The sequence below is a fragment of the Heptranchias perlo genome, chromosome 16 (genome assembly GCF_035084215.1).
Source record: "Heptranchias perlo isolate sHepPer1 chromosome 16, sHepPer1.hap1, whole genome shotgun sequence".
NCBI classification, from domain to species: domain Eukaryota; kingdom Metazoa; phylum Chordata; class Chondrichthyes; order Hexanchiformes; family Hexanchidae; genus Heptranchias; species Heptranchias perlo.
The window spans coordinates 14,192,404-14,210,561 of NC_090340.1; the positions used below are offsets into that span (position 1 = coordinate 14,192,404).

General features: G+C 42.0%; 1 protein-coding gene across 4 annotated transcripts in view; it reads right to left on the reverse strand.

Annotated features, from left to right (window-relative positions):
- Positions 1–2,725: 2,725 nt before the first annotated feature.
- LOC137333496 (anillin-like) overlaps positions 2,726–18,158 on the reverse strand; it is a 74,407-nt gene continuing 58,974 nt past the window's right edge. For 3 of the 4 annotated variants that reach the window (XM_067997663.1, XM_067997662.1, XM_067997666.1), the window contains 5 exons: positions 9,861–9,914; positions 8,944–9,030; positions 8,452–8,559; positions 7,314–7,486; positions 2,726–4,012 (listed from right to left, as the gene is read on the reverse strand). In XM_067997663.1, coding sequence (XP_067853764.1) covers positions 3,886–4,012; positions 7,314–7,486; positions 8,452–8,559; positions 8,944–9,030; positions 9,861–9,914 — 549 coding nt within the window. In that variant the 3' untranslated portion in view covers positions 2,726–3,885. The remainder of the gene's footprint in view (positions 4,013–7,313; positions 7,487–8,451; positions 8,560–8,943; positions 9,031–9,860; positions 9,915–18,158) is intronic. The other variant, XM_067997664.1, reaches the window with a different exon arrangement.

An 18,158-nucleotide genomic window follows, 5' to 3' on the forward strand; every position in this document is an offset into this window, starting at 1 on the left:
CATATAAGATTATGAAGGGGCTTGACATGGTAGATGTTGAGAGGTTGTTTCCCATGGCTGGAGAGTCTAGAACTAGGGGATATAGTTGCAGGATAAGGGGTCGGTCATTTAAGTCTGAAATGAGGAGGAATTTCTTCACTCAGAGGGTTGTGAATCTTTGGAATTCTCTACCCCAGAGGGCTGTGGATGCTGAGTCATTGAATATATTCAAGGCTGAAAGAGAGAGATTTCTGGACTCCAGGGATATGGGGATCCGGCAGGAAAGTGGAGTTGAGGTTGAAGATCAGCCATGATCTGATTGAATGGTGGAGCAGGCTCGAGGGGCTACGTGGCCTATTCCTGCTCCTATTACTTATGTTCTTATGTTGTGGAGTTTGCCTGGAGTTCAGTTTGCAGCATGCAATACAACCCAGTTACACCTCGTGAAGCAAAACCAAGGAGATGCAGTTCCTTAGGCAAATCCAGGTTAAATGCACTTCTGTCGACAGATACAAGTTGGAAGATCGTGGTGTGTACAGTAAGTCTACCTCTGGTGCAATCTCATGTGCCAGTTACTGCTCCTTGTTCTTTCTCCAGAAGGATTCCCATTGGAAACCCATGCAATTGGTTTAAAAGGTGCCATAAACCAGCGACTGTCAAAATCTTTAGCACAAAATGTAACCTAAGTGGCACCAAAAAACAGCAACCTCCTCCCACAATAGACTTGTACTGCAAATAACTATAAATCCAAACCTGTCACTACAGCTTTAAATCCACTTTCAGGAACGAATCCCACAACCCTGAACACCTGTTTTGTACGGGTGTGACAAAGGCACATCGTATTCCTAGAATAAAACAGGAGAAGTTGCACATTTTCAGCATAATGCATTTAAACTTAATTCTAATAAATATTTAGATACAAGACTTCCCAACTGTCTTTTTGGCAAGATCTTCCTGCTACTAAGTGGTCACCTAACCAAAAGATGTGTCGTGCATTATGGGCAAAGAAACAAACACAAACTGTACCCAGACTTCTGAACCCCTTTCCCTACAAGCCATTTTACATTAGCACTGGCAGCATAAATTGTTGAAAAAGGTGCCACCATTTGTGCTGTAAGCTATTGGAAAACTCTTGACATGTCAGCATCAGCAATTCCCATTCATCACAGGCACTGTGTGTCGCTGTTCATTTACCAGACATGCTGACATTGGAGTTTGTTCTAATTTTTTTGATTGACAGTTCTGTAGGCAGAGACAACTCACATTGGGAAATAAATAGACGCTTTCACTAGTTTGTTTGGTCACTTTTGTTTCTTTGTATGTATGGGTCACTAGTGGAGCAGGACTCTGCACAAGTATACACATAAAAAGCTCAAAAGGATTTATTTTGGTGTCAAAGTTTCAAAAGTGCTAGCAAAAAATTCAACATTGCATTACTATTTTCCATCTGATTTGTTTGCTTTTGTGTATTAAGCTTAATTGATGCTTTTAGTCTGAACGTTATGGTTGATCAGTGGGATGTTTTCCACCACTATGAGGTCATGTTATTTGCAGTGACTGTCAATGGTAGAAGAGTTTGTTGTTTGCTCCATGGCAATAATAACCCAGAAAGTTTGCACACAAGGCAGTTTGGTTTACAGGAAACGAAGGGTGACCTACGCAATCTGACTTTTACAGAGAGCACGAATAAAGCCCAAACTGAACAGAATTCCCCAGCGTCCTGGCTATAACATCACCAAAAAAATGATCAGCTGGTCAGCCATGTCATTTCTGTTTATGGGATATTGCTGGATGCAAAAATGACTGCCCTCTTCATCTTCAGAATGCACTTCAAAAAGCAACTCTTTGTATGAGGTGGTTGGGAGATTTGAGAAGTGATAACACACAATATAAATTCATGTTCATTCTTTTACCTCCAGCAATACCAGCCTCATCTTGGACAGGAAGTTTTTTTTTGTAGTTTGTGTGGAGATCAGAGCCAGGAGATTCACACCGACTACACAGCTCTTTGGAGCTCAGGCACCTTTGTGGGAAGGAGCCAGCACAGACACATAGGGCCAGATGACCACATTCTGTGCTGTCAACTTCTATGGTTCAAAGTATGGGGCATTGGATCTTGGTTTGGGGGGTTCCTGACAAACCAAATTTTATTGAGGCCCATGTGGAGCACCCCCACTCTTGTTAGGGTAAATAGCCCTCACTCCGTGCACAGCAGTTGGGTCAACCAACGTCATCTTAGCTGGATACAGCACTCCTGGCTCTGGCTCAGAGTAGGGGTTTAAAGGGCACACTGGGTAATATTAAAGGATTGCTGCAATGTTGGAGGTGCACACTTTCAGGAGATGCTAATCCATCTGACTGTTTAGGTGAACATTAAAGCTCACATTGCACTATATGAAGAGCTGGGATCTGTCCAAGATACCTCCCATAACCAATAACGTAAAAACATTTAATTCATCTATTTGCTGGTGTAGATTGTTATTTAGGCAAACACCATAGCCAATCATTGCATTAATTCCAGTTATGTTATGGGGTTTTTGAAATCTGCATGAACCAGTTTAAAAAAAGACAGCAGCACCACCAAGTATTGCATTCTCCCAAAATTGATGTTCACGACCAAAAATCTTACCACAAGAGACTGTGCTAGGCTACTAAGTAAATACATTGGGTAAGATTTTTTAGCTTCTGAGAAATGCAAAGTGGAAATTAAAATTGGCTTTAAATGGAGAGTGAGCACACAAACAGAATTATTTAAATATTTATTCTTCAAAACTTTAGAATTACATTAGTTTTACTTCTAGTAGAATACAACAGGACAGTTAATAAAATTATGCAAGTTGTAGTGACAGGATAGAAAAAAATCATAGAAGTTCATTACACAAGGATTACCAATATTTATTGTATTACATTAGATTATATGCAAAATTAGTTACTTGTAATCTTGCATTGATAAAAGTGCAGAAAATATCTGGCCTTAGTAAAGGGTGGTTATACAGACATTTTGAACTATTTTCTCCTTTCCCTACTCAGTCAATTGAAACCAGAGCAGCATTGGAGCAAGTCCACTTTTTGGGGACTGACAACAAATGCTGACACAGGTACCAGCTCAAATTGCAGGCCGCATCCTCAAAAGTTGTTCAGAGTGAATGAAAACAGTGACCAGATTGGCCCCAAGAACAGCAATCTCTTCAACATAAAGACAAATGAAAAATTCCTCCTTATCCCCTCCATCATTTTGAGTAAATGGACCATCTGTTGTGGATACCAGGAAGGTTCAGCTTTGATCCCCAATTTGTGTTTGCTGATTTCAGCTAGGACAGCAGGAGATAAAACAAGGCTCCCAATGCTGATCACTACACAGCAGTTACTGCTGGAAGTGTGGGAGAGGACAATCAGGCTTGGTTATGGCACCGTCCTCAATCACAGGGTCTGCCAACACTCAATGTCTGGGCTCTCGCATGAAGAACAGCCAACTGTGAGATACCAGAGCGCTGCCAGCATCCAAAGTTCAGGGAGAGTTTCCTCTTTGGCACTCCCAGGGGCACATATTCAGAAGATGGCACCCGATTTTCCATTAAAAGGAATGAGTGGAATATCATGGGCTGGAGGTGTGGAAGCAGAAAGTATCCCATATTCCAGCACAAGTCAACACTTTCAGAAGAGTTAAAATGGGGGGGATTGAGGGAAGAATTAAGTTAAAGTAAAGAGGGGTCAAATGTATTTCATTATTCTTTGGATTAATCTTGGTTAGCAATGGTTTTCTTAGCAGCAAAGTTCTTTCCTAGAGACCATTAAAAATTCTAAAATAATTCAAAGTGGTTGTGTATGTCGGCAACTTAAATATCAAACACCTCCCCCTTGTGGCAAGAAGCTGCTCTCACACGATGGACCACCACAAAACCAGCTTCAGATTCCATCCTTGGACACTAAGGAGTCTGGTGTCAGTTGCCATGTTCTAAGGTTTATCAGAACCTGGTTCAGTTTCTCCATCCATTGGTTTCTCTCTTCTTTCGTGTCAGCTGACAGCCAGTTCCTGCAAAAGAATTCATAACAAGCACCAGGTTAACAGTTGGATTGTTACTCCCTATTCTATTTATACTGAAATCTTAATATTCTCCATTTGAGTTTCTATCCAAGGTAAAACAAGTCAGTGTTTCATACAAGTATCTGAGGCTCATGCCCCAATATGTATCTTACTGTCTGAATCAAGGACACCCCACGACAAGTTTGTTTTTAGATCCTAAAGTTGAAATGCTGCATCCTGTCAGCATTATTTGGGTGTTAGAATCATAGAATCTTACAGCACAGGCGGCTGCCATTCGGTCAGTCATGCCTATGCTGGCTCTTTGAAAGAGCTTTTTCCCCATAACACTGCAAATTTTTTTTTAAAAATTCGTTCATGGGATGTGAGCGTCACTGGCAAGGCCAGCATTTATTGCCCATCCCTAATTGCCTTCAAGAAGGTGGTGGTGAGCCGCCTTCTTGAACCGCTGCAGTCCATGTGGTGAAGGTTCTCCCACAGTGCTGTTAGGAAGGGAGTTCCAGGATTTTGACCCAGCGATGATGAAGGAACGACAATATATTTCCAAGTTGGGATGGTGTGTGACTTGGAGGGGAACGTGCAGGTGGTGTTGTCCCCATGTGCCTGCTGCCCTCGTCTTTCTAGGTGGTAGAGGTTGCGGGTTTGGGAGGTGCTGTCGGAGAAGCCTTGGTGAGTTGCTGCAGTACATCCTCTTCAAGTACGTGTCCGATTGCCTTTTGAAAGTTCCTATGGAATCTGATTCGACCACTCTTTCAGGTAGTGCGTTCCAGATCTTTAAAAAATTCTCATTTCCCCTCTAGTTCTTTTGCCAATTATTTTAAATCAATGACCTCGGTTTCCTCTGGCAAATGGGTCGGTAACCAGTTTCCTCCTACTTGCTTTATCAAAACCCCTGAATTTTGAATACCTCTATTAAATCTACCCTTAATCTTCTCTGCTTTAAAAAGGGGAACAATCCCAGCTTCTCCAATCTCTCCACATAACTGAAGTCCCTCATCCCTGGTAATCCTCCTCTGTACCCTCTCTAAGGCCTTGATATCCTTCCTAAAGTGTGGTGCCCAGAATTGTATGCAGTATTCCAGCTGAGGCCCAACCAGTGATTTGTAAAGGTTTAGCATGACTTCCTTGTTTTTGTATTCAATGCCCCTATTTACAAATCCAAGTATCCCATATGCTTTCTTAACCACATCATCAATTTGCTCTGCCACCTTCAAAGATTTGTGAATACTCACCCCCCTGGTCACCTGCCGTATATGTACCTTAAGTGAAATAGCAACAGGTGTCAACACTTGGCCATTGGGATTTAATTCATCAGAAAAATAAATGAAGCCAGACAGTCTATTTCTTACAACATGCACTCGCTTGGTAGGTGCGCACAATTTAGGTAAGAATTTGCAGGCGTGCAACTTGGAATTTTGTGCGGACCACATGTACCCATGTCAGTCACAAAAAAGATGCTGTCAGTGAAAGAAAACCTGTAAGTGGGGAAATAAAGTGTGGTTTCATGAAAGCTTTGGTTTGACCCTGCAGCTGCAACAAATGAAGGGAAAGGAAGGTTCTACTGATGTCAGAACTACTTTGTACTCATGGACAAGAGGATATATGGACAGATTAGTGATGGGATGAAGAGGAAGAGAAAACTATTGCTGTAAGTCAGCACAATACCCACAACATTCACTTTATAGAATCATGCAGCACAGGAGGTCGTCATCTGGTCAATCGTGTCCGTGCCAGCTCTTTAAAAGCTATCCAATTAATCCCACTCCCACTCTTTCCCTACAGCCCTGTAAATTTTTCCTTTAAGTATTTATCCAATTTCCTTTTGAAAATTACTACTGAATCTGCTTCCACCACCTTTTCAGGCAGTGCATTCAGATCATAACTTGCTGCGTAAAAAAATTCTCATCTCCTCTCTGGTTACTGATGCACCCGCCAGTGGAAACAGTTTCACCTCATTTACTCTATCAAAACCTCTTAATTTTGAACACTATCAAATCTCTCCTTAACCTTACCTGCTCTGAGAACAATCTCTAGTCTCTCCAACAATAATTTGATGAAATATCCTGATGCATTTGTTTTGTGTTTTTTTAAAAATAAGTGCAGACTATGCACAAGATTAAGAAAAAACAATAGTAAAAGGGTCAGCTGGGCTCAATTTATAGTAATGTTGCACCTGGGTCAAAAGATTGTGTATGAAATCCTACTCTAGGACTTGGGCACTATGAAGGCTTGGACTTAGTGCAATACCTAGTTCCTTCTGTCTGTTTCAGGCATTCAAATGGATGTTAAAGATCTGATAGGACTGTTTGAACAGAGGATTCTCAGATCTTGGCTAACAACCCCCTAAAAAAGATTCACCAAGATCTAATAAGTTGAATGACTAGTTAAATTATAGCAGTCATTTTATGCACTAAACAGTAATTGCACTTCCAAATATAAAAAAGGAACTTGGGTTTATATCTTTGTGGTGTCCTAAAGCGCTTCACAGCCAATGAATTATTTTTGAAATGTAGTCACTTGTTTTGCAGGTAAATGTGGCAGCTAATTTTGCACAGCCAGGTCCCATAAAGAAAAAGAAATGAGAAAAATGACTAGATAATCTGTATTTTTGGTGGTGTAGACCGAGGGATGAACTTTATCCTCGGACACTCAGTGAACTCTTTACTTTTCTTCAAATAGTACTATTAGGTTTTTATCATCCAGCCGAGCAGGCAGATGGAGCCTTGGTTTAACATCTCATCTCTTGACAATGTAGTACTCCTCAGTACTGCACTGTAATGTCAGCCCAGATTATGTGCGCAAGTCCTGGAGTGGAGTTTGAGCCCCACAACCTCTAACTCAGGAGACAAGAGTGCTACCACCTGAGCCAAGCAGATCCTCGTCAACAAAAGTAATTCACGGAAATGTTAAAGACACAAGGTGTCAGAAACATACAAGTCTTTTCTTTCTTCCATTACCAGAAAACGCAATGGAGTTGAAATTCAGAACCAGATACCAATGAAAGAAGCCTAATGAATCACATCAGCACTGCACCATTTACACAGCCCATATCGAATCAAAGTGCTTGCAGAGTTTAGAAAGTTGGAGGGGGGTGGGGGAGGGTGGAAAGAGTCAACCTGAGCCAGTGTTACTTCTCTCCAAAATCACCAGGTCAGTTTAAGGGGCTTCAAAACATTTTTTTTTGGTGGTTAGGGAAAGAGAGAGCAAAACATACAAGAAACCTTAAAATAATTAAACATAATCTACGTTTTAATACCAATTTAAAAAAGCACCTAAGGCTAACAAGACTTACTTGGTAAAGCACAGTTTGTTTCTACACTGAACGATGAGGGTTTCACGATCATCTTTGCACTGTGGTCGTGCTGTAATCAGCTCAAATGTTTTGGGCCGAGAACAGAACTCACGGCTGGCAGGTTCAATCTTGTCCTTGGTGCAGTTGACCAAGTTAATACAGCCAATAGGTTCCTGGGCAAAATCAAATGTGTTAGTGCCTTAATATGTTTCTAAAATGGTTAAAATCCACGTACACAACTGGTATTTTAAAAAACTGAATTGCGCTATGTATACTATACAATTTTATATTTTAAAAAGATGTGAGCTGGGAAACGGAAGAAAGATAAATAGTCTGCACTGCATTACAAAGCAGAAACCCATTAAAGGGTTTAAAGGAAGTCCCAGTGCAAATGCAAACCTTGACACACACCAGCATTTTATTTTGTATAATATGCAGGAAAGTTGCTCAACTCCTAAATGTACTTAATGGTGTGGCATTGACCCATACAGATGTGGAAGATCTCAAATTTAATCCTTGGAAATGTGTAGTGTTAATTGATCTCAGCCAGGACAGGGAGGCTATAATTAGCCTCAGCGTCCCTGGACTGGAGTGTAGAATTATCCACTACGGTTCCTGTCTGGATCACTGCCCATTGATTGCTCTTGGATACATGTGCAGGAACAGGATCATACTCTGCTGAAATGTCCTCCATGGTTGGGTGACCTGATGACATCCTGGGCAGTCATGTGAAGAACGGCAATCTCGGCAGAGTTATCAACTAATTCAGTAAAGATCAAACTTAGGATCATCCCAGGCTGTATGGCTTAATACCAAACTAGGTAAAGAATTTACTAGGGCAGTGATCCAATTTTAATCCTTTCAATAATAATTTCCAGTTCACAAACATTATCTTAACTACTCAGAGGTTTTGTCAAATGAGCACTCATTTGCTTAAATGGGCATTTTAACACTCAATTTACTGAATGGATAAAAAGGGCATTGGCAAATAATGTTCATTTATAAAATCCCATTGAAATTTGGTTTCAGTTTGATCCACTAGTGGGCTATCTAGTGTGCTCAACCTTTGTGACCAATTTATTACTTCATCTGACCCAGAGAGTTTATGCCCAGCAGATTCACGAGAGGTTGACTGCACCTTGTGTTTCTCTTCATCTGGATAGGTCCAATAGGAAAGAGAGTTGCCAGACAGCATGAACCAACGACGATGCCATGCACCAAACCCACTCACGTCCTCAAATATTGTCTGTAAAAAATAAAAACACGCATTAGAACACAATAGGATTCGTACATTCCCGAGTACTGAAGCCAGACATGTTCCCAAACACATTTTACATTGCCCTGCATTATTATAAAATCTGCTTAGTCACTAAACTACATAACTAAATAATGCAAGTAGAGTGCACCAGCGGAAGTCTATTGTGTACAAGGAACAGATAACTACCACGCTTCTGCATCCCACCCTTTCAAGGATGTTTGGTACATGCTTCTGAGTGGCAGTTTGGGAAGAAAAAGAGCACATTAGTTCCCCTCTCCTCCTTCACTCCACCCCCATCTTCTCTCCCCCCTCCCCCCCCCCCCCCCCACCAAAAAAAGATAGCTGGCATCAAAAATTAATCAGCACAATTACCAGGAATCCTGAGTGTTCAATAGTGGAGTGAAAACGGCACTGGAGTTTCAAATAGATGGCACCTTCCAGGGGAGACAGGAAAGGAACCTGCATTCGGTCAAAAGAAAAAATGCATCAGTAACACTTCAAGCAAACAATTTAACTCAATACAGGGTACACAGTATATACTCCAGATACCAAAATCTGGATTAACAGAAAATTGTTAGTTAAAACAGAAGCAAAAGGCACAGATAGACAGCATGTACTTGTACAGGTAATGCTTGAAATAAAATTGGTAAAGCTTATCCTCATTACAAGGACCAAGAATCTGATATGGTCAATGTACAATAGGCAATTTCAGAAGTGCAGGTACTGTGACAGGGAAGAAAACTATAGATTAGCTGGAATGCAACTTCTACACTGCAGACTTGTTATAATTTTAAACACATTGAAGACAGAACCATGCAAAAGGAGCAAGCCAGAAATAAGCAGGGAAAATCCAGCTATATGCATCATCTACTACTACGACGCTTGAAGCTGTAGTTTGGACTAGAGAACTCATTTATGTGGAATATGACATTATATATTTCCACATACCACTAATCAAAGTTCCATACGTAATCACATCAATTTACTGTATTGTGTGTAACACAAGATAATGTTCTGCAAAAATTCAACAGATTTAACATCCACTATGGTACTGTACTGAATCAGACCCTGGAGCAAAAAGAATTCCCTATCTAGTCAATACACATTAATGCAGAGTCCATTATATGGAAGTGTATTAAGGGCTCAAAAGTCACTGTTGATAATGGATATTTGTTTCATCTATAGTAGGCAATCCAGAAGCAGATCATTTTCTAGTCCCAAACTAAAACTCTGGTACATGCAGTAGAATCTAATGATTAGGTGTATAGATATTAGGTAACTATAGCAACCTTGTCCTGAAACTCATCTCCAAGTAGTTGCCTGACTTTTCCATCAAACTTCATCTACAGTAAAGAGAACACAAGTAAAAAGTTAATTGATTTTTACAACTTACAAGTATTTATTGAAAAAGGAGTCATCACTGGATGGCAATTAGGAGATATTGGAGCTGGGAAACTTCACTGGCTGGCCAGCAGCTTAGATACCCTGTGACTGATCAGACCGAGCAGCAGGGATTTCCTATGAAGCTGCTCGCCTAAGCTCCCAGAGGTGAGTAGCAACCTGTGGAGAGGGGTAACTCAAAATGGCCATTTGTACAAAAGCAAAAACCACCTGTAAGACTGAGTCTTAAAGTAGTGGATTTTTATTTCTTCCTGTTTGTGTCCAACACGTATTGCTTCGCCAGATTAATTTCAAATTTTAATTTGTTGGTTACATTCCATAAAAGGGACATGTCCTGCATTGTGTTCGTACAGGAATCCTGGACAATTTTCAATGTAGTTTTATTCTGTTTAATTAGAACTTTCCAAGTCCAATTTCACACCATAAATGAATCTATGTATCCTGTTCAGCAGGATCTCCTGGTATATGTGCAGCATGCAAAACAAGCCCCACCGAATGTTCAGATTTTGTCTAAAGATATCTCAGTCAGGGGGGGACAAAAGTCTATGATGATGCCCCTTGTAAAACGTCAAAAGGTATTTTGGATTTTAGGCACCCTACCTGCAATTTAAGGACAAATCCAAGGCAATGCCAAGAATCCACTGTTTCGTTTGATTACTACAGTCCAAAAACTACAAGGTTTGAAGCTGACATTTAAGCAATTTGCTTAGGAAGCCAAAATTATAGTTTTAAAAAAAATCTTGTATAATTGGTGATGGGCAGGTGTTTAGTCACTACACCCACTTTAGTAAGATGCTATACTACAAAACCTGTAGTAAGATGCTATACTACAAAACCACAATAGCATCAAAGCCTACTAGCAAAGCATTTGAGAAAATGCCCATAGTAAATCCACATCACTACCTGTTTTTTTTAAAAAATTCGTTCATGGGATGTGGGCGTCGCTGGCGAGGCCTGCATTTATTGCCCATCCCTAATTGCCCTTGAGAAGGTGGTGGTGAGCCGCCTTCTTGAACCGCTGCAGTCCATGTGGTGAAGGTTCTCCCACTGTGCTGTTAGGAAGGGAGTTCCAGGATTTTGACCCAGCGACGATGAAGGAACGGCGACATATTTCCAAGTCGGTATGGTGTGAGACTTGGAGGGGAACATGCAGGTGGTGTTGTTCCCACATGCCTGCTACTCTTGTCCTTCTAGGTGGTAGAGGTCATGGGTTTGGGAGGTGCTGTCGAAGAAGCCTTGGCGAGTTGCTGCAGTGCATCTTGTGGATGGTACACACTGCAGCCACTGTGCGCCAGTGGTGAAGGGAGTGAATGTTTAGGGTAGTTGATGAGATGCTAATCAAGCAGGCTGCTTTGTCCTGGATGGCGTAGAGCTTCTTGTGTTGTTGGAGCTGCACTCATCCAGGCAAGTGGAGAGTATTCCATCACACTCCTGACTTGTGCCTTGTAGATGGTGGAAAGGCTTTGGGGAGTCAGGAGGTGAGTCACTCGCCGCAGAATACCCAGCCTCTAACCTGCTCTTGTAGCCACAGTGTTAATATGACTGGTCCAGTTAAGTTTCTGGTCAATGGTGACCCCCGGGATGTTGATGGTGGGGGATTCGGCGATGGTAATGCCGTTGAATGTCAAGGGAGGTGGTTGGACTCTCTCTTGTTGGAGATGGTCATTGCCTGGCACTTGTCTGGTGCGAATGTTACTTGCCACTTATCAGCCCAAGCCTGGATGTTGTCGTCTTGCTGCATGCGGGCTCGGACTGCTTCATTATTTGAAGGGTTGCGAATGGAACTGAACACTGTGCAATCATCAGCGAACATCCCCATTTCTGACCTTATGATGGAGGGAAGGTCATTGATGAAGCAGCTGAAGATGGTTGGGCCTAGGACACTGCCCTGAGGAACTCCTGCAGCAATGTCCTGGGGCTGAGATGATTGGCCTCCAACAACCACTACAATCTTCCTTTGTGCTAGGTATGACTCCAGCCACTGGAGAGTTTTCCCCCCGATTCCCATTGACTTCAATTCTTACTAGTGCTCCTTGGTGCCACACTCGGTCAAATGCTGCCTTGATGTCAAGGGCAGTCACTCTCACCCCACCTCTGGAATTCAGCTCTTTTGTCCATGTTTGGACCAAGGCTGTAATGAGGTCTGGAGCAGAGTGGTGCTGGCGGAACCCAAACCGTTATTGGTGAGTAAGTGCCACTTGATAGCACTGTCGACGACACCTTCCATCACTTTGCTGACGATTGAGAGTAGACTGATGGGGCGGTAATTGGCCGGAAGATGCCAGTGTTGTAGCTGTACTGGAACAGCTTGGCTAGAGGTGCAGCTAGTTCTGGTGCACAAGACTTCAACACTACAGCCGGGATGCTGTCGGGGCCCATAGCCTTTGCTGTATCCAGTGCACTCAGCCGTTTCTTGATATCACGTGGAGTGAATCGAATTGGCTGAAGACAGGCTTCTGTGATGGTGGGGATATGGGGAGGAGGCCGAGATGGATCATCCACTCCGCACTTCTGGATGAAGATGGTTGCAAACGCTTCAGCCTTGTCTTTTGCACTCACGTGCTGGACTCCGCCATCGAGGATGGGGATGTTTGCAGAGCCTACTCCTCCCATTAGTTGTTTAATTGTCCACCACCATTCACGACTGGACGTGGCAGGACTGCAGAGCTTTGATCTGATCAGTTGGCTGTGGAATCGCTTAGCACCGTCTGTAGCATGTTGCTTCCGCTGTTTAGCATGCATGTAGTCCAGAGTTGTAGCTTCACCAGGTTGGCACCTCATTTATAGGTACGCCTGGTGCTGCTCCTGGCATGCTCTTCTGCACTCCTCATTGAACCAGGGTTGATCCCCTGGCTTGTTCAAGACTGCATTCTGTTCACTGGAGTGAAGTTGCAGTTGACACAGTTGTGCAGAGTGTGGCACTAGCACCAAGCATGCCATTCACAGAACTTAGTGCTGTTTATTGAATTAACACTTTTCCCTACCCCTTGCTCTTCCTGCTCGACATACTCAAAGCATAACGTCATTCTCCTCTTCCCTCCCCCAATGAAAAGCACTGCATCTTCAAGATTCTCATTTCCTCTCTCCCCCTCGACAATCCATACATTAAGCAGCTTCACTGCTCGAAGTTCACTAAGTTACCCAAGACCATTACAGTTGCACCATAAAATCTTAGTAAAATAGATTAAATTGCAAGCAAAGTCCATTGCACTGAAGCTAATTAATTTAAGGTATCAAGAGTCATGCAGTTTACATGAAGGGATCAATTAAAGTTACAATTGTGCAGAATAATTGTCCCACTGTTAACTCCCTACTTCATCCAGATCAACTCGAGTCTTGTCTGATCCAAAAACCAGGATGGTCTAAAGCACAAGTCTTCAATGGGCATGTGTCTAGACCAGATCATCCCTTTCCTTCAATTGAAACTACCATGTACTCATTTGTCAAACTCAAAATGAACAGCCAACGAACTGAACCTCATCTCTGCACATTCGACTAGATGGGAAGCAGGGTACAGAGTATTACATTCCTGGCTGCTTAAAAGTTACATAGAATTTACTGCACAGAAACAGGCCACTTGGCCCAACAGATCTATGCCTGCGTTTATGCTCCACATAAGCCTCCTCCCACCCCTCTTCATCTAAACCCTATCAGCATAACCGTCTATTCCTTTCTCCCTGATGTGCTTATGTAGCTTCCCCTGAAATGCATCGAGTTATGCACCCAGTTATTTATGCTTCAATTTACTTTCGTTCAAAGTTAGTCAGGGAGCCCACATTTTCTAAAAGACAAAAAGGAGCATTGAACATTTGCCATATGTCAAATGCTGCACATGCTATTATAAACGTGGGATGGATTAGATATTAGACTGTATTCAGGGATTAGATTTGGAAGCACATGAATTATCTCACAAATAAACTTAGGAGGGCCTGTAAAATGTTGTATAACTCTATTGCATGAGTATTTAAAACGGATTAAATATGCACCATTATAGCTTTCTTGTGAATAAGCAACCCACACAAACAAAGAATCAACTGTAGATGTCATCAGTGCTAATACAAGTTCCCTTTCCGAAGGCATTGACTCCTTGCAGGTACAGTTACCTGGAAACCAGTTACTATCCAAAACATTTCCAGGCTATTTAACAGCTATGGGGAATTGGTTGGGGCCGGCAGATTGGGGGTGGGGGGGGAGGAATTCAAGAGGAACACAGGCAACCTTGATCTAGTCTTCTGCACACTCAGGAGTCACTGGATCGGGAGCAAGAGCAGATTTTCTCTCTATTCCCCACCCTCCCCCAACTCAAAAAAAGACACATGCCAATTATAGTGCCCCTACCATCTCCTTGGCTGCAAACAGCTACGTCAGCACCTATTAGAAATACCTGGACAAAGAGATGCAAGGTGTGGTCAGCTACTTTTAGTACCCAGCAGAAAAGTAGATTCACAACTTTTCTTAGGTGCGATGAAGTCCTAAGTTGTCACAGCTGTGGTGCAAGCTCAACAGCTAGTCTATCTGCCACTTTTCTCGACTGCACTTCAACAACTCGTTAGATAAGCTCACAGCCTCCAGGGAAGTTTAAATATCCGAACTTTAATGAAGCTGCAGCTAAGTTCACGCGAAGTTAGAATTTGCAGTAACTCCAACTTGGCTCAGCTGTATAAAATGGGAACTCCTTGTTGGGGGGGAAAAAAAAGTACTGAAGCAACAGTGATCCATCATGATCACAAAGCTGCGATGGCTATTGCAACTGGTGTAACTGCCCAGATCCTGACACAAAGCTTACCTTTTCCCAGACTCTCTCATGGGATTTATGTTCAGTTTTATTATACAAAACTCTTTACAAGTGTGCAGAACAAAACTGGGGGAAAATAATATAAAACACTGACATGTAGAGAAAACTAGTACTGGTCATCCAACAGATATATAATCCAACTGAATTTTCAAATGTATTTTTGTGATTTTGCTATAGTTACTTCCTCCAAGAAGCAAAGTCAATCCAGGCTACAGACACCAACTGAATTGCTGGAGTTCAGGAGGCAGCTACAAGTAGATTGGAAGACTGATTCCTCGGTGTCTCATCTTCTGCATAATAAATCAGCACAGCTCAACCTGGCAAATTTACTTCAAGGAAATCAGACTAACTAAGGGATTAGAATTAAGACCAGGTGCAAGGTGAAGACCACGGCTCGCCGGCCACCTCATGACATAGGAACATGGGAGCAGGAGTAGGCCATTCAGCCCCTCGTGCCTGCTCCGCCATTTGACAAGATCATGGCTGATCTGTGATCTAACTCCATATACCTGCCTTTGGCCCATATCCCTTCATACCTTTGGTTGCCAAAAAGCTATCTATCTCAGATTTAAATTTAGCAATTGAGCTAGTATCAATTGCCGTTTGTGGAAGAGAGTTCCAAACTTCTACCACTCTTTGTGTGTACAAATGTTTTCTATTCTCACTCCTGAAAGGTCTGGCTTTAATTTTTAGACTGTGCCCCCTACTCCTAAAATCCCCAACCAGCGGAAATAGTTTCTCTCTATCCACCCTATCTGTTCCCCTTAATATCTTATAAACTTCGATCAGATCACCCCTTGACCTTCGAAATTCGAGAGAATACAACCCCAATTTGTGTAATCTCTCCTTGAAACTTAACCCTTGAAGTCTGGGTATCATTCTAGTAAACCTACGCTGCACTCCCTCCAAAGCCAATATGTCCTTCCGAAGGTGCCGTGCCCAGAACTGCTCACAGTACTCCAGGTGCGGTCTAACCAGGGTTTTGTATAGCTGCAGCATAACTTCTGCTCCTTGTACTCCAGTCCTCGAGATATAAAGGCCAGCATTCCATTAGCCTTATTGATTATTTTCTGCACCTGTTCATGACACTTCAATGATCTATGTACCTGAACCCCTAAGTCCCTTTGGGCATCCACTGTTTTTAACTTTTTACCATTTAGAAAGTACCCTGTTCTATCCTTTTTTGGTCCAAAGTGGATGACCTCACATTTGCCTACATTGAATTCCATTTGCCACAGTTTTGCCCATTCACCTAATCTATCAATATCGCTTTGTAATTTTATGTTTTCATCTACAATGCCACCAATCTTTGAGTCATCGGCAAACTTAGATATGAGACTTTCTATGCCTTCATCTAAGTCGTTAGTATAGTGAATAACTGAGGCCCCAAGACAGATCCCTGCGGGACTCCACTAGTCACGTCTTGCCAATGTGAGTACCTACCCATTATCCCTACTCTCTGTCGCCTTTTGCTCAGCCAACTTCCTAACCAAGTCCATACTTTTCCCTCGATTCCATGGTCTTCTAACTTAGCTAACAGTGTCTTATGTGGGACCTTATCAAATGCCTTCTGGAAGTCCATATAAATAACATCCATTGACATTCCCCTGTCCACTACTTTAGTCACCTCTTCAAAAAATTCAATCAGGTTTGTCAGGCACGACCTACCTTTCACAAATCCATGCTGGCTCTCTCTGATTAACTAAAAATTCGAGGTGTTCAGTCACCCTATCCTTAATTATAGACTCCAGCATTTTCCCCACAACAGATGTTAGGCTAACTGGTCTATAATTCTTTGGTTTCCCTCTCTCTCCTTTCTTAAAAAAGGAGAGTGACATGTGCAATTTTCCAATCTAGAGGGACAGTTCCTGAATCTAGAGAACTTTATAAGATTATAGTTAGGGCATCTGCAATGTGCACACCTACTTCCTTTAAAACCCTGGGATGGAAACCATCTGGTCCTGGGGATTTGTCACTCTTTAGTGCTATTATTTTCTTAATTACTGTTGCTTTACTTATGTTAATTTTATCAAGTCCCTGTCCCCGATTCAATATTAGTTTTCTTGGGATTTCCGGCATGCTCTCTTCTTTTTCTACTGTAAATACTGACGCAAAGTAATTGCTCAACATATCCGCCATTTCCCCATTGTCAATAACAATATCCCCACTTTCAGTTTTTAAAGAGACCAACACTGCTCCTGACCACCCTCTTTTTCCTAGTATAACTATAAAAGTTCTTCATATTGGTTTTGATATCCCATGCAAGTTTCTTTTCATACTCTCTTTTTGTAGCTCTTACTATCTGTTTTGTGACCCTTTGTTGATCTTTGTATCTTTCCCATTCACCAGGATCTGTGCCATTTTTGCCTTTTTGTATGCCCTTTCCTCATGTCTTATACTGTCCCTTACCTCTTTAGTTATCCATGGCTGTTTTTTTGGCAAGTAGAGTTCTTGCCCCTCAGGGGTATAAACCGATTTTGTATCATGTTAAATGTTTCTTTAAACATCAGTCGTTTTACCCATTAACAGATTTGCCCAGTTTACTGTGGACAGTCTTTGTCTCATCCCATTGAAGTCGGCCTTACCCAAGTCTAGAATCTTAGCAGCTGATTCACTTTTTTTCCCTTCCAAAAACTACATTGAACTCGATCATGTTATGATCGCTATTGAATAGATGTTCGCGCACAGTTAAGCTGTTAACTAAATCTGGTTAATTACTCATTACTAAATCTAGTATGGCTTGCCCCCTTGTTGCCTCTAGGAAATGCTGCTGTAGAAAACTATCCCGGACACACTCAAGAAATTCACTACCTTTCTGGCAGTTGCTAGTCTGCTTTTCCCAATCTATGTGAAGCTTAAAGTTCCCCATTAAGACCACTATGCCTTTGTTACGTGCTTGTCTAATCTCTGCATTTATACAATCTTGCACTTCGGAGCTGCTGCCAGGGGTCCTATACACAACTCCCACTATAGTTTTAGATCCTTTCCTATTTCTCAATTCAACCCATAAGGTCTCTGTTGGCTGCTTACCTCTCGTTATATCCTCCTTTATCATTGAATTGATTTCATTTCTAATCACTAAGGCTACTCCTCCCCCTCTTCCATTTTCCCTATCTCTCGTGTAGACCTTATAACCCAGTATATTTAGTTTCCAATCCTGACCATCCTGCAGCCATGTCTCAGTAATAGCTATCATGTCATACCCTCCAATTTGAATTTGAACCTGTAGTTCATTTGATTTATTCCTTATACTCCATGTATTTGTATATAGAACTTTTAGTTGGGCCACACTCCCTAGCCTGACCTTCAGCTTCGATGCTGGGTTAATCGTCTTACACCTTCTAGTTTTCACTTTATCTGTAGTGTCTAAAGTACACTTTCTTTCTGCTGC